This window comes from Centropristis striata, chromosome 24, assembly GCF_030273125.1.
Source record: "Centropristis striata isolate RG_2023a ecotype Rhode Island chromosome 24, C.striata_1.0, whole genome shotgun sequence".
In the NCBI taxonomy this organism is placed as follows: Eukaryota; Metazoa; Chordata; class Actinopteri; order Perciformes; family Serranidae; genus Centropristis; species Centropristis striata.
The window spans coordinates 5,492,260-5,509,022 of NC_081540.1; the positions used below are offsets into that span (position 1 = coordinate 5,492,260).

Sequence of the window (16,763 nt, forward strand, 5' to 3'; positions counted from 1 at the left end):
GTGCTTTTGTACTTGTAGTGGAGTCATTTCACAGTGTGGTATTAGTATTTTACTGCAGTAAAGTAATCTGAATACTTCTTCCACCAGTGCTGCAGCAAGTACAGAAAGTTTCCCTCGCTCTCTGATAGATCTGGGTGCTTTAGTTAGCGGGAGACAAAAAAAAAGAGCTCATAAGCAAAACCCTTGCTGTGGTTTGTCCCATATAGAGAGTTTAAACTTTTGCACTGAAGGCTAATTTTGATTTTAGGTTAATTCAAAGAGCATGATACGCTGTCGACAAAAAACAACCAAACAAATACATTAAAAGAAGAAGAAAAAACAGAAAAATATGCAGAATGTCTATTCAGGGACATAAAACAACTAGAAAGAGATATAAATTATTAAAAAATATGTGCAAAACTACCAAAAAATATATAAAAAGACTACAAAAACAGCTACAAATACATATAAATCAGATAAAAGGAATCACAAAGAGACATATATTTATTAATATTTACTGATATATTAGCCCCATCTTTACTTATTTAAAATTCTGCTTACTTTTTTTTTTTTTTTAACTTTATTGCCTTTATGTACATTAACAGGCAATTAACATTACAAAGGGAAACAAATCAAAACATCTCATCCGTCACACAAATAGCGATATTGCTCATATTTTATCTGGTTCTGTATTCCAAAAAAAGGGATATTTTAGATAATAATAGTGTATCAGAGTCTTAAGCGATATAGTCGGTAACTGGGGTCTGCTTACTTTAAGTGCATTTTGATGCTTTTTAGCAAGTTTTACATGCAGGACTTTTACTTGTAGTGCAGTAATTTCACAGTATTTTACTACAGTAAAGTAATCTGAATACTTCTTCCACCACTGCTGCAGCAAGTACAGAAAGTTTCCCTCTCTCTCTGATAGATCTGGGTGCTTTAGTTAGCGGGAGAAAAAAAAGAGCTCATAAGCAAAACCCTCGCTGTGGTTTGTCCCATATAGAGAGTTTAAACTTTTGCACTGAAGGCTAATTTTGATTTTAGCTTCACTCACAGAGCATGGCACCCTGAATGAGCCTTTTGTGCAGCGTGCAGCGGTCAGCGAGAGGCTGCAGGCTGCAGGTCCGGGGCCTCGCCAGAGAGCCTGCAGAGATTGGGGTGAGACACGGAGGGCCACACAACACATCAGCACTCACAGGTCGAAGCCATCAAACGGTGGGAGCCGGCTCGGGAGGCAGCGGAGCCCGACGCCTGACACTTTGGGGCCTGTGGGTTTCAGAGATAACATTAGAAAGATGGGAGCGTGCCGTCGTCAGGCAACAGCTCTGCAGCATCCTCGCAGTCTCAAACCGTCAAGACGACACTCAGGTTATTTAAAGGAGGATGATTAATGTGTTGGGAAATGGCAAGCACCTGCCCCAGCCCGCTCTGCTGTGGCTGTGGGTGTGTGTGCGTGCTTTTACATGTGTTTTTTTTTTGTCTTTTGTGTGCATTTCACACACAAACCTCTATCTTTCTCCCTGTGTGTGTGTGTGTGTGTGTGTGTGTGTGTATTGCGCTGACTGGGCCGGTGTGCTGGCAATTAGAAACACCACCAGTGGCAAGGTGCACATTAATCATGTTCCTCAGCTGAAAGAGAGAAATGGGGCGGAGATGGGGGGAGGAGGAGGAGGAGGAGGAAGAATAATGAGAGAGCGTGTGTGTCTGAGGTATTCTCGCTGGCTCTGTTCGCTCTGACACCGCGTTGGAAGCTTTTATGAATAAGCAAGGTCACGACAATAGGCCCGGCTCCACGGGGCCGCCGACCAGCAGAAGCACAGAGCTGATGTATCTGTAGTCGCTCCAGCGGGACGACTTCAGCTGAGGAATGTGTCGCACTTTCATTGTTCCTTTATCATGTAGAGTGTGAAGGGGGAATAGTTGGCTGTTATGTGGTTGCCAAAGTAGCGTATCAGAGACAGCCAGACAGGTGAGCTGCTGCTGTGATCCCAGTTTAAGGTTCAGCTGCTGGAAGACGCTCTGATTACAGCAAACTGGGGTATTAAATCATAGAATGGACACTTGAAATGGCATTTAAATACATTATGTATGTGTAACAGTATGTGAACCCTTCCAAATGACCTGTTTTCTGCTTTAATGTGTATGCAAGAACCTAAAACCACACAGGCAGTTATAATATGTCATAAAACATTCACAGTGCTGCTGGAAAAAGTTCAATCAAGACATGAACTATTCAGATTGTTTGTATAAACATGGGACTTAGATACAGATCAGAGCACATTTTATCATGTTTTTTATCCCTTCAAGTATTTTTTTTTCAACAAAAATGTGAAATTAAATGCTGGTTCCAGCTTCACAAATAAATATTTGCAGTTTTTTAGTCTGAATTTTTTTTTTCATTTCCCCCCCCCAATCTTTTAATACATTTAAATTTATTCTACATTTATTAATTAATTCATAGATTTATTTTTTTTACATTTATTAATTTATTTGTATATTTATTTATTCATTTATTTATTTATCTATTTATTTATTCATACATTTATTTTTATACATATAATTTTTTTCTACATTTATTTATTTATGCATTCATTTATTTGTATATTTATTCATTCATTTATCTCTTATTTATTTATTTATTTATAAATTTATTCATTCATTTAATTATCTATTTATATATATATGTTTTTATTTATTTATTTATACATTTAATTAATTTATTGGTATATTTATTTTATTTATTAATGAATGTATCTATTAATTTCTTTATTCCTACATTAATTAATTCATTTATTTATCTATTTATTAGTTTTTAAATTAATTCATTTATTTATTCCTACATTATTCATTTATTTATCTATTTATTAATACATTTACTTAGATGCAGATCAGATCTCATTTAATGCCAAATTATTGCAGAAAACTAGAGTTCACATACTGTGTCTTGCTCCATATGCAGGTAAAAACCTCTTGTATTGTTTAGAGTTCAGTCGATGGAAGTAAAGATGCTCGGCTCCTTCCTAAAGTTATTAAAATGTTGCTGTGCTGCTCCATCGACTTCTAATGGATCGCTGCCTTGCGTGAGTTCCTTATTAAGTCCTTAATTTAGTTTCCACCTCGACAGCTTGTACCTGTCAGCTTGATTTCTGCGTGACATCTCGTGATTAAAAACAAAGGTTGTAAGATTTGACGTCTTTCTTTTTTTTAAATTGACAGTTCCTCCAGAAAAATATTACTTCAGGAGTTAAACTTGTGCAGTGAGAAGTCCCCAAAGTCTCTGTGAAGACACAGAAATGTTCAGCAGCAACAATAACAACATAAATATTGAATAGGAGCAGCAACAACAGCAGTGCAGAGATAAATTACAAGTGACAGGTTTGTAATGTGTCCAAGAGCAGCAGAGTGAGCTGACTGAGGCCAGAGAGGCTGAGGAGAGATTCTTGGACTCCTGGACGAAGGGAAACAATAACTTTATACTTTCTACTCCACTACATTTAGCTGACAGCTTCAGTTAGCTTTCCGGTTGAGATTTAACATAAAAAACATGATTAATTTAAAGTGATTAGACATAAAATGACTATACAGAGACAAAAAAACAACCAAAAAATACATTAAAAGGAGAAAAATGGCCACAAAACTACCAAACGTGTGCAAAATGTCTATTCAGAGACATAAAACAACGAGAAATAATAATTATTAAATAAATTATTAAGAAAATATGCACAAAACTACAAAAAAATTAAAAAAAAAGACTACAAAAACGTCTACAAATACATATACATGACAAGACAAAGACAAGATGCACAAAATGGAACAAAAAACACACAAAGAGACACTACATGACCAAAGAGACATATATTTACTCAAGTACTGTACTAAAATACAATTTATCAGCTACTTTATTTGAGTATTTCCATCTTATGTAACTTTATACTTCTACTCCACTACATTTTAGAGGTAAATATTGTACTTTTTACTCCACTACATTTAGCTGACAGCTTCAGTTACTTGTCAGGTTAAGATTTAACATAAAAACATGATCAATTTAAAGTGATTAGACATGAAACGACTACACAGAGACAGAAAACAACCCAAAAAATACATTAAAAGAAGAAGAAAAAACCCACAAAACTACCAAAAATATGCAAAATGTCTATTCAGAGACATAAAGAGATATAAATGATTAAAAAAACTACCAAAAAATATTTAAAAAGACGACAAAGGGGCACAAAACAGCTACAAAACAAGACAATGACAAAAAGATGCAAAAAATGAGAGACAAAAACAACCAAAAAATACATTAAAAGAAGAAAAAAACCCACAAAACTACCAAAAATATGCAAAATGTCTATTCAGGGATATAAAAACACTAGAAAAAGATATAAATTATTATAAAAGATGTACAAAACTACCAAAAACGACATAAATAGACTGCAAAGGGGCTCAAAACAGCTAAAAATAGATGCAAATGACAAAAAAGATGCTAAAAATGTCCACAAAAGAGACTTGTTCTTTACTAGAGTATTTCCACTTTATGTAACTTTATACTTCTACTCCGCTACAGTTTAAAATTAAATATTGTATTTTTTACTCCACTACATTTAGCTGACAGCTTTAGTTACGTTTTAGGTTGAGATTTAACATAAAAACATGATCAGTTGAAGTAATTAGACATAAAACAACAACACAAAGACAAAAAACAACCAAAAACCCCACAAAACTACCAGAAAATATGCTAAATGTCTATTCAGGGACATAAAACAACTAGAAAGAGATATAAATGATTCAAAAAAGATGCACAAAACTCTCCAAAATACCTAAAAAGACCTAAAAAACAGCTACAAATACATAAATGACAGGACAAAGAGAAAAAGATGCACAAAATGTAGCAAAAACAGACAAAGTACTGTACTTAACTACAATTTATCAGCTACTTTACTTGAATATTTCCATGTTATGTCACTTTATACTTCTACCTCACTACATTTTGAGCTAAATATTGTACTTTTGACTCCATTATTAGCTGACAGGGAAACAATAACTGTGCCTGTGAGCTGTAAACTTAATTCCTGATGAAGTTTCCTGTCTTGTCTTGCAGATGCATGATCGCCGATGAGGTAAGCTGGCTCAGGACTCTATCTAACCTGGGACTCTGCTGCACGCTTTCCAAATGAATTTGTCATCCCGGTGCAGCCCTCCCACGTGTCTAATCGGTTTTGACACGAGAATCATTCTGAGACCTTATTACTCTTGGGCCTCACATCAGCTCGGCCGTCATATGCAATTTACCGCCGAGTCACCGCGCAATTGACTTGTTTTTCTGTGTTGATTTGCTCCGTGGTCCAGATGGGTCTGGGGAAGACGGTGCAGGCCATCGCGGCGGCGTACGCCTTCAGGCGGGAGTGGCCCCTGCTGGTGGTGGTGCCCTCCTCCCTCAAGTACCCCTGGATCGAGGAGCTGGAGAGGTGGATCCCCGAGCTGCAGCCTGGAGACGTCAACCTGGTGGAGAACAAGAGCCACACCATGTAGGTCAAACATCTGCAACATGTAGACAGAACATCTGCATTAACTGGGGAGCAGAAACATGGTAGGCTGCAGAATAAGAGCATTTTTACACTCTGAATAGACGTTTAAAAGCCCGTTATCATCCCAAAAGGGAGATGAAACCTGATTTTTTTCCTGGTTAATCTGTTAATCATTTGGTTTGTGAGAGAGAGAGTTTTCAAACCCACATTTCCTGAGAAAAAACAGCAAATATTTACATTTAAGAACTTGGAGTGGTGCCTTTTTCTTCCTAAAAAGTATATTTTTAGTTTATTCAGGGAAGGATTCTTGATGTTAACACCCTGAAACGTGTGTTTTCTTTGAAAAATCATTAAAATACACCATTTATCAGCTGGTTATCATCCAGAAAGGAAGATGAAACCTGATTATTTTCCTGGTTAATCGGTAAATCATTTAAAGAGTCCAAGGTGACATCTTCAAACCATCATGACTTAAAAAAACCAGCAAATATTTACAATAAATTGCCTTTTTGCGAGAAAAAAAAAAAAACATTTTTAGTTTATTCAGGGTGTGTTTTCTATGAAAGATTTCTATGAAAGATCAACAAAATACGCCGTTTATCATAGAAAGAAACGGTAAAGGCTGTTTACACAGAGCAGAGAGGAGAGGACAGGAGAGGCAGGAGACATGACAGTACTTTAGACAAAACCTTTTTATGGTCATTTTACATAGTATTTTTAATCATTTCTGTGTCTTTTCTGGCTATTTTTATATCTTTTTTGGTAATTTTATTCCTTTTTTGCTCATTTTGTGGGGGGTTTCAACACATTTGTGACACTTGTTGGCACTTGGAAAAGTGTTTATATAAATTTTAATTTATTCCAATTTTAAAAACTTTTTTTAAAAACTGATTTCTGTCATTCTAACTGTGTTATTCTGCACAAAGACATGTTTGAGTTGTTCCCACCTCTAGCCATGATTGTGCTGATTCCACAGAGCTGCAGGACTTAGAGATGTATATAGATTTTATATATTGCAGTGAAACACAAGGACACAGAGAGTAAAATGTAAAAACGGCTTGGGGCAGCTCTTTAGAGATAAACCTGTGCATTATGTTGATCATACGGTGGATTATGTAAATAAAAGGTTGCAGCCCTTATTTGAACTTTAAGTTGCTGCAGTGTCCTTCTGTTTCTCAACACGCGATCGCTAATAATTTACCTACAGAGGTGGAATAAAAACACAGCGTGGACGTGTGACAGTTTGATGGACAGAGAAGTTGCGGCTGACAATTTAATCTCAAAGTGTCCCTGGGTGTCAGGAGGCAGCACGGGCCCATGTTTGACAGCGCTGGCAGACAAATCATGTCAATGCAGCGTCTGCACTATTGAACAAGAGCTGAAGTTTTGGGGAAAAATGCTGCGGTGGAGAAATGTGTCTCATTTTCACAGCTGTTTATATTGATTCGTGTGCAGCACGGTGGACTAAGAGCTGCATGCAACTCAACTCAACACTATGACAACTATAGGTAATAATAACATATTCATCTGATCTATTTACAAACTATACAGCTGATTTGGAGAATAGGTCCCATTATTTATTGTATTTTTTGGCTATCACAGCTATTGATTGTGTAACTTTATACTTCTACTCCACTACATTTAGCTGACAGATTTTGACAAAAAATGACTGTACAAAGACAAAAAGCAACCAAAAAGTTCACGAAAAGAAGAAAAAAGGCCACAACAAAACTGCTAAAAATATGCAAAATGTCTATTCAGGGACATAAAAAAAACTAGAAATATATGAATTATAAACAGTGTTGCACAAAAGCACATAAATAGACTACAAAGAGACACAAAACAGCTACAAATAGATGCAAATTTCCAAAAAGTTGCACAAAAACACATAAAAGACTACAAAGAGACACAAAACAGCTACAAATAGATGCAAATTTCCAAAAAGTTGCACAAAAACACATAAAAGACTACAAAGAGACACAAAACAACTACAAATAGATGCAAATTTCAAAAAAGTTGCACAAAAACACATAAAAAGTCTACAAAGAGACACAAAACAACTAGCATTAGATGCAAATTAAAAATTTTTTTTACAAAAACACATAAAAAGACTACAAAGAGACATAAAACAGCTAGCAATAGATTCAAATTTCAAAAAAAGATGCACAAAATGTCCAAAGCAAGCATTCACCAGATGCATTTTATGTAACTTTATACTTCTCCTTCACTCCATTTCAGAAGCGAAGATTGTACTTTTTACTCCACTACATTTATCTGACAGCTTTAGTTACTTTTCACTATTGAACAAGAGCTGAAGTTTTGGGTAATAAAATGCTGCGTTGGAGAAATGTGTCTCATTTTCTCAGCTGTTTATATTGATTCGTGTGCAGCACGGTGGACTAATGCACCGAATAAAAATACTTTTATTACCAACTTTTTCCCCGAGTTCCACCTATTTTTGAATGAAACAAACTTTTCTCTATCTGTGACTTGGAGGTTAAAAAAACCCTCTCCACCTCGTCGCTTCACAGACGAGGTGCAAAGAGGTTGTGAAAGCCTTCTGGGGGGAAACGTGTCCTTGAACTGGGATGTGTTAATAACTGAGCAGGAAGGAGAGAAGAAATTATGCAGCACTGTTTTCACTCTCTTGTTCCTTTGTAGAACATGAATGGCACCTTAGGTTTATTTCAGCTTTGGAAGTGTGTGTGTGTGTGTGTGTGTGTGTGTGGCGTCGGTGAGGAATTAGAAGTCGACAGATGCCCGAAATGTTTTTGATTTCTCAGAGATTCTCATTGAGTTGCATGCAGCTGAATGTTTGTTTGTTTATCTGTGACTGTTTGCACTTAAACTGGAGAAGAAAATATAGAAACTGCAGCAGAGCCCAGACATGGATTTCTCTCTGCACTCTCTTCCTTTGTGAACATTTATTTATCACTCTCTTTTTTTTTTTTTTTTAAATAGTCTGCTTCTCTTTACCTGGAGGGCTCCGTCAGCGAGTCAACAAACAGCAGAACATTCAAGCAGATGTTGAACTCGTGTTATCACATATTTGTCAGAGTTAAAGGTGACGGCGGCGTTTAAAGGATGAGGCTAGCCGTGCTCTCTAACAACTATTGTGTGTGTATCACAGCGTGATATATCGTCCTCCATTGTTGTCCAGAAAAACTATTAAAAACACATCAATGAGCCTCTCTGCTGCACAGGGTGGCAGCTTTCTGACTTATAATCACGCTGGAGTTTATTTTATCTTTCACCCAAATACACCAAAAGCTCTCGAGGACAAATGTGTATTAATCCGCAGCTGAAAGTAGTCCCCATGAACATCCTGGATCCTTTTGTTTGGGGTTTTTAGTCTTGTTATCCCTACAAGTATTTTTTAATCAAAGATGTCAAATTAAATGATAGTTTCAGCTTCACAAATGCATATTTGCTGTTTTTTTGGTCTGATTTTTTTCCCATTTATTTTTTGCTTTTCTTTAAATATTTTTTTTATTATTTATTTATATATTTATACATTTATCTATTTATTTGTGTATTTTATTCATTTATTTATACATTTATTTATGAATGTATTTATTTGTCTATTTATTAATTTCTACATTTATTAATTTATTTCTATTTTATATTATATTATTATAATAATTATATTATTATTATTATTATTATTATATTTTATTATAATTATTTCTATTTTTATTTATTGATACATTTATTTTTCTACATTAGTTCATTTATTTGTTGAGCTATTTAATTATTATTTAATTTTTTCATTAATTTATCTATTTATTTAGTTACATTACATTTTGGTTATCAGTTATCTCTTCAATAATTTTTTTTTATAGCTAAAATTAGCTGGTCCCAGCTTCTCAAATAAATATTTGTCTTCTATGGTAGTGAACTGAATATATATTTCTGGTTTGGGCCTTTCAGTTTATTTTTTGCATTTATTTATATTTATATATATATATTATATTCATTTACTTCTACTTATGTAATTTTTCGTCCTTCATAGTTGGTTGGACGAAAACAATAAACAATTAATTTAGAAAAAATCAGTTGAGTAGCATCCCTAATAAATAGATGACATAATGTTGTTAATAAGTGGTTTATTATTATTTATTTTGATCCCTGCAGGAACATCAGCAGCAGTAAGGTGACGGTCCTGGGTTACGGCCTGCTCTCCACAGACGCGCGCCCCCTGGTGGAGGCTCTGAGTCGGCAGCGATTCGCCGTGGTCGTGGTCGACGAGTCGCACTACCTTAAATCCAGGAACGCGGCGAGGACCAAGATCCTGGTGCCGCTCATCCAGAGCGCCAAGAGGGCCATCCTGCTGACCGGAACCCCGGCCCTGGGCCGCCCCGAGGAGGTAAACAACCAGGAGGCTCATTAAACATACATAAAGGGATAGGTGTGATTGTTTACAGTGAGGTTAATCTATCTATCCATCTATCTATCTATCTATCTATCTATCTATCTATCTATCTAGAAATAGCTAAACAGCTAGCTATTTAGCTATTTCTACATTTATTCAAGTATTTATTCATTTATACATTAATTAATAAACCCATTTATTTATTTACTTATCTATTTTTTATTCATACATTTATTCATTTATTTATCTATGTATTTATTTCTAAAAAAATGTTTATTAATCTATTTATTTATTTCTACATTTCTTCATTTACTTATCTATTTATTCATTTATCTATTTCTTAATGTTTTTCTTAATTTATTTATGTATGTATTTATTTATTTATTCATTTATCTATTTATTTATTTATTCATACATTTATTCATTTATTCATCTATTTTTTTTATTTCTAAATGTATTTATTTATTTATTCATTTATTTATTTATTTATTTATTTCTTCAATTGCTCATTTATTTATCTATTTATTCATTTATTTATCGATTAATTTAACTTTATATTTATTCCTATATTTATTTTATTTATTCATTTATTTCGACTTATGTCTTTTTTCTTCCTTCATAGTCAGTTAAAGTCAAAACAAATCTCTGCAATTAATTGAGACAATAATCAGCTGAGTTGCAGCTCTGATCAGTAGCTGACATGATGTTTGGTTTATTATTTATAATTCATAATGACTCCTGGCTCGGTGTTTCTCAGGTAGATATCTGCTCCCGTCCCAACACTCAAAAAGCCAATTAACTATCCCCGGCATCACTTATCCTGGAGGATCCCGGCGACTTATTTCAATAACCTTTTGTTGCAAAAACTTCATTTACAAAGGCCGATATGAGGCGACACTGCAGCGCAATAAATGAGACAAGTAATAAAAAGCAGCGCACAGGGGGGGAAACTATTGAATCTAGAGACAATAAGACGCTGTTCACAGGACAGAGAGCTCCCTCTCCATAATGATTTATTATATCATTTTTATATATGATACATGGAAGCTGCAGCGGAGACGAGGTGGACTCTGTGAATAGAGAAGAGACAATACAGCATCGATACTGTGTGTCCACTGTACACTAATGAAACTACAGCTCTGAGCTCACACATTTACTCTGTTTCCTCTCTGTCGCCTTCTTATTGATCCTGAGCTGCTCATTCCAACACTATGACCACTATAGGTAATAATAACACATGAGTGGTACATTTATCTGATCTATTTACAAATTATATAGCTGATTTGGAGAATAATTCTCATTATTTGTTGTATTTTTTGGCCATCACAGCTATTGATTGTGTAACTTTATACTTCTACTCCACTACATTTAGCTGATAGCTTTAGTTACTTTTCCGGTCGAGATTTAGGCATAAAATGACTATACAGAGACAAAAAACAACCAAAAAATACATGGAAAAAAAGAAAAAAAACACAAAAATATGCAAAATGTCTATTCAGAGACATAAAAGAACTAGAAAGAGCTATAAATTATTAAAAAAAAGATGCACAAAATGTCCAAAAGGGACTACAAAGAGACCCAAAACAGCTACAAATAGATGTAAATTTAAAAAAAAGATGCACAAAATGTCATTCAATCACAAGATGCATTTTATGTAACTTTGTACTACTCCACTACATTTTAGAAGTAAAACATGATCAATTTAAAGTGATTGGACATAAAATGACGATACAGAGACAAAAAACAACCCAAAAAATACATTAAAAGAAGTAAAAAAACCCCCACAAAACTACCAAAAATATGCAAAATGTCTATTCAGGGACATAAAGCAACTAGAAAGAGATATAACTGATTTTAAAAAAAGATGCACGAAACTCCCAAAAATATATTAAAAGACGACAAAGGGGCACAAAATGGCTACAAATAGATATAAATGACAAAACAAAGACAAAAACAAGACATTTCTATTATTTTACTTGTTTGTTTCCTATTTTGTTCTCACTTACTCACTTATTTTACGTTTGTTTATGTGTGCATGAGTATGTGTGATGCTGTGTGTACGTAACAATAAAAATATAATTGAAAAAACAACAACAAAAACAACAACATTTCAACAGATTTAAGTTCCCTGTTAAGGGCCAACCTTCAAGTTTGTAAATTCCCATACATTTCCTTTATATTATTTTAATTCCCATAAATTCCTGTTCATTCCCTTTAACTCCCATTAATTCCATTTAATTCCCATAAAAATTCCAATTAATTCCCTTTTATTTCCTTTAATCCCTATAAATTCCCATTAATTCCAGTTAATTCCCATAAATTCCCTTTAATTCCCATAAATTCCAGTTAATTCCCATACATTCCCTTTAATTCCCATAAATTCCAGTTAATTCCCATACATTCCCTTTAATTCCCATAAATTCCAGTTAATTCCCATACATTCCAATTTATTCCCATGGAAAGTTTCCAACTGTGCAACCCTATGAACAAGTCATGTGATTTGACTCCAGAGGGTTAAAATAAATTCCCAGACCAAAAAAAAAAAATTTTTTTACTTCCAGAACACGATCACACTCAATGAAGAATTCAAATGTTGCAAATGTGAACACAGGCTGCAAATATGACAAATAAGAGGATAAATATATTTTATAGTGAATATATTTGGCCTTATTTGAAGCCAGAACTCGTTAAGAAGTTAAAATAAATTCTTAAAAACCGACGTGGAACCTTGTAAAGGTGTTTCAGATATTGTGTCCTGTTGTCTAAAGTTTCTGGCTGGAGGATAAACGTCTGGAGCTGATAACCACCAACTTAACTAGTCTGACCTCATCGCCGCGTGTCGTCTGGGTTAAAGTGTCTCGGTGAGATCCCTCTCTCGTCTCAGCGCCTCATCGCTGTGAGGAAAACTTAATTATTGCCTCGACTCGATCATGATAATTAACTGATGAGATTCAGGCAGCTAATTAATTCCAAAAATGGAGCGAAGATCGTACTTGTAAGAAATCTGGAGAAGGTGTGTCACGGAGACTGTGACTCCTTGTGTGTGTGTGTGTGTGTGTGTGTGTGAGACTGTGTGTGTGTGTGTGTGTGATGCCATCCTGTCTGTGCCAGCGCCTGCCTGCAGTGTTGAGGTTAGTTTTTTTAGATATCATCTCTCTCTCTCTGCCACTAGAATCTGAAACTGAATATAACATTTTATCATCCGCAGCATAAACCTGATAAGCCCTGTCCCCGCCTGTGTGCCAGTCTCCTCGCTGCCATCATTACTCACTGTGGCTCTGACACCGAGTTAGCACACAGCTCAGGGCATGCTGCACCGTTCATGATGTGCCCTCATTCCACCCACCTATTATATCAACAGTGTGAGGGGGAAAAATGCAAAGTTCCTGTTGAACAAGCGCTGAATTTAGAACAGCGCTCTCTCTGCGGCTGCTTATTCAGATCGCCTCGCTGCTGATTACCTGTCATTACTGCAGAGATTGCTGCAAATACTGGAAATTGACAGGGATGCTGCACACACACACACACACACACACACACACACACACACACACTCTGTAGTAACTTGTGATGCATATATGGTCCAATTTAAAGGCTTCATGAGGTTGAGGTTACCTGGAAATTAGAAATCAATACAACTTCAATGCTTTTATTTTGAAGGCGATTCATGTATGTGCATGCATGCATACGCATCTGCACAGAAACACCTTGTTAGCTTGTCAAAAACACTTGTTGTGGACAGGAATACTGAAAATTGACAGGGATGCTGCTTGCCCACACACACACACACACACACACACACACACACACACACACACACACACACACTTTAACCTGTGATGCATATATGGTCCAATTTAAAGGAAAATGGACGTTAAATTATGGTAGGCTTCATGAGGTTGAGGTTACCTGGAAATTAGAAATCAATACAACCGCAATGCTTTTATTTTGAAGGTGATTTATGTATGAACACACACACACACACACACACACACACACACACACGCAAGCTGACATGCACTTCACACACTTTTTATATAGCTTATCTTAACGCTGTTTTTTCTGCAACATATTGAGGCTTGTTTGACGTTTTTGTAGAAACCTTAATGACTAATTACAGGTTTATGTTCTATGTTACAACCGCAATGCTTTTATTTTGAAGGCGATTTATGTATGTGCGTGCATGCATATGCTCCTGCACAGAAACACCTTGTTTGCACACACACACACACACACACACACACACACACACACACACGTTAACCTGTGATGCATATATGGTCCAATTTAAAGGAAAAATGGACATTAAAGTAGGCTTCAGGGCAAAATTAGAAAACAATACAACCACAATGCTTTTATTTTGAAGGCAATTTTTGTGTGTGCGTGCATGCATACGCACCTGCACAGAAACACTGAGTTACCTTGTCAAAAACACTTATTGCCTTTTGCATAAAGTTAATAAATTGCAGGTTTGCTGCAGAACAGAGATTCTCTATATTGTTTTTTTGGTTTGAATGTATGTTGTGTTTACCTGTCATTACTGCAAAGATTGCTGCAAATACTGAAAGTTGACAGGGATGCTGCATGCACACACACACTCTGTGTAGTAATCTATGATGCATATACACTCTTTACCTCCTTTTTGTTTCCTATGTTGCAGAGATCTGTATTTAATCAGTTTAAGTTGACCTGGTTAATCGCGCCGACACAAATTAGCACACTCTTGTACCACACAAGGCTGCTGGTAAACTAGGCGAAGGACAGCGGGACCTTGAATAAATTGCACACGAGATGCACTTTGTGACAGCAGACTAATCGTGAGAACAGGTGAAGTCCGTGTGCAAAGCTCCAAAAAAAGCTCTTTGCTACTTTTTGAGTTATGTGCATGCAACTTTCAGGAAACTAAAAGGTGAGAAGTCTCACTGACGTGCTGCTAAAACTGTCAGATTGGTGCAAGGAGACTTGATATATGATACTAAAATAACTTTCCCAAAGTAATAGTCAAACATTTCAGGAAATAAAAGTATGCTTTCCTGGAAAGAGTGCTAAATATGAAGCTACAAGACGAAGAAAGAGGCAAGAAATGTACACACAGGTGTTAAACTAACTATGTGTATATAATGTGTATAAATGTAAAATATAATAATGTAAACTCACTTTATTATTCCTGTCTAGTTTACCTTAAGTTACACTCTGATTGAGCTTTCATAAATATTCAATTACAAACAATTACAGAGACAAAACCAGAAGAAAATCAAGAATAATTGTGAATAATTGTATGTCAGTTCACTATTATATTATATTTTAGCCACCAGACATTAATTTATTTAACTTCTAATATATATTTGTTATTTTTTTGTCTTTTTAAGCTTTAAAAATAAGGCTGATATTCACATCAGTGTGTTTCTTTTTTGCTCACTATTTCAACTTTTCGTGTTATTTTCAGTTCAGTCGTCTCATTTTAAAGTGTTTGTTTGTTTGTTTTACACACACTCGCGCGCGCGCTCACACACACACACACACACACACACACACTCTATAATGTGTGTTAAAGTCCTTCTCCTGTCTGTGTGTTTCACAGCTCTTCATGCAGATTGATGCTCTCTACCCTAAGAGGCTCGGCACCTGGAGCGACTACGCTAAGAAATACTGCAACGCCCATTACAGGTGAGTCTCACACACACACACACACACACACACACGCCGGTCAAAAGACCCTCAGAACCGCTCATATTCAGATTAGGGGCGTTTCAGCGAGTGAGACCCGCCTCATTCTGGGTATTGGACTGTAATGGAAACAGCCTTCATGTTTTCCTGGTTTGAATGAATGTCATGTTTAAAATAAATGGAAACGTGAGATAATAATTGTAGTTTTTCCGACTATATTTGACTGCACATTAACATTGTCTTATCATAACATGTTTTCTTACCAGTAGCAGCTCAAAACCAGATCATTTAGGCATTCTATAAAGCGATGAAATTCAATATTGAGCAGAATTTTGAGTTTTGGTCCAGCCCTCTGCAACCTGCACAGTATCTCATGAGCTTTAGGGCGTGGCTACCAGGACACACTGTATATTTAAATAGCTGACACATGCTAGGATACAGGGTCTATCCCCCTAATGGACAAACATCAGCTGGTATAAATCTATTTTATCCTACAAGAAATGTCCTAAAACGTCAATTTAGTCTACTCATATTTCTCCACTCGTTATTTTTAGCTCAGAGTTCCAATCTGCCGTTAAACGTTCGCTCGTTTTAAGTGTCTGCTGGGATAAGGTGGGCCGTACCTGAGTGTGGAGCGGCGCTGCTGCTGAGTCGAGGATTTGTTGTCGGAGCCAGAGCACAAAGCCAAGCCAAGCGCTAAATGCCAGCTGGCTGCCACTCGCCACTGACGATCAGTTACATGTGTGAACAAACACATCAAATGCATTGTTTTGGATGTCCATCAAAGCCGGCAGCTCGGACCGGGATGGGCCTGCTGCCACTAATGATAACACTTTGTATATAATAGCACTTAGTGTGGCTGGGGAATGTCACATAAACAACTTCGTGCAGAATACACTGCACACAGAAGCCCAGGGAGATTATTGAGCAGCTCAGCAGCTGGAAAGTTGCTGGTTTGAATCCCGACACTAGACAGAAACATTATCTTCCAAGGAGAGAATCAGTTCCCTTCCCCTCAGCAACTGCAAGTTTAAATAGTGAAGTGTGAAACAGCACATTCTGGCAGTGGCTTGTTAAGTTTGTCCACACTTGCAGCCAATATGGCAGATAACCAGCCTTTGTGTGCAGGGCCAGTTCTATTCTAAAAAATCCATTTGGCAGATAAATTGTGAAAGTTGCAGGAGAGTTTTGGGATAAACCTGCTGCTGTGGCCATTAGAC

The 16,763-nt window shown here is 36.1% G+C and overlaps 1 protein-coding gene across 1 annotated transcript in view; it reads left to right on the forward strand.

The window, feature by feature from the left end:
* The window catches only part of zranb3 (zinc finger, RAN-binding domain containing 3), a 114,185-nt gene that overhangs the window by 13,984 nt on the left and 83,438 nt on the right, over positions 1-16,763 (forward strand). Inside the window, exons 3-6 of the mRNA XM_059327838.1 lie at positions 5,078-5,096; positions 5,326-5,504; positions 9,639-9,870; positions 15,458-15,543. Of these exons, the coding sequence (XP_059183821.1) occupies positions 5,078-5,096; positions 5,326-5,504; positions 9,639-9,870; positions 15,458-15,543 (516 nt within the window). The remainder of the gene's footprint in view (positions 1-5,077; positions 5,097-5,325; positions 5,505-9,638; positions 9,871-15,457; positions 15,544-16,763) is intronic.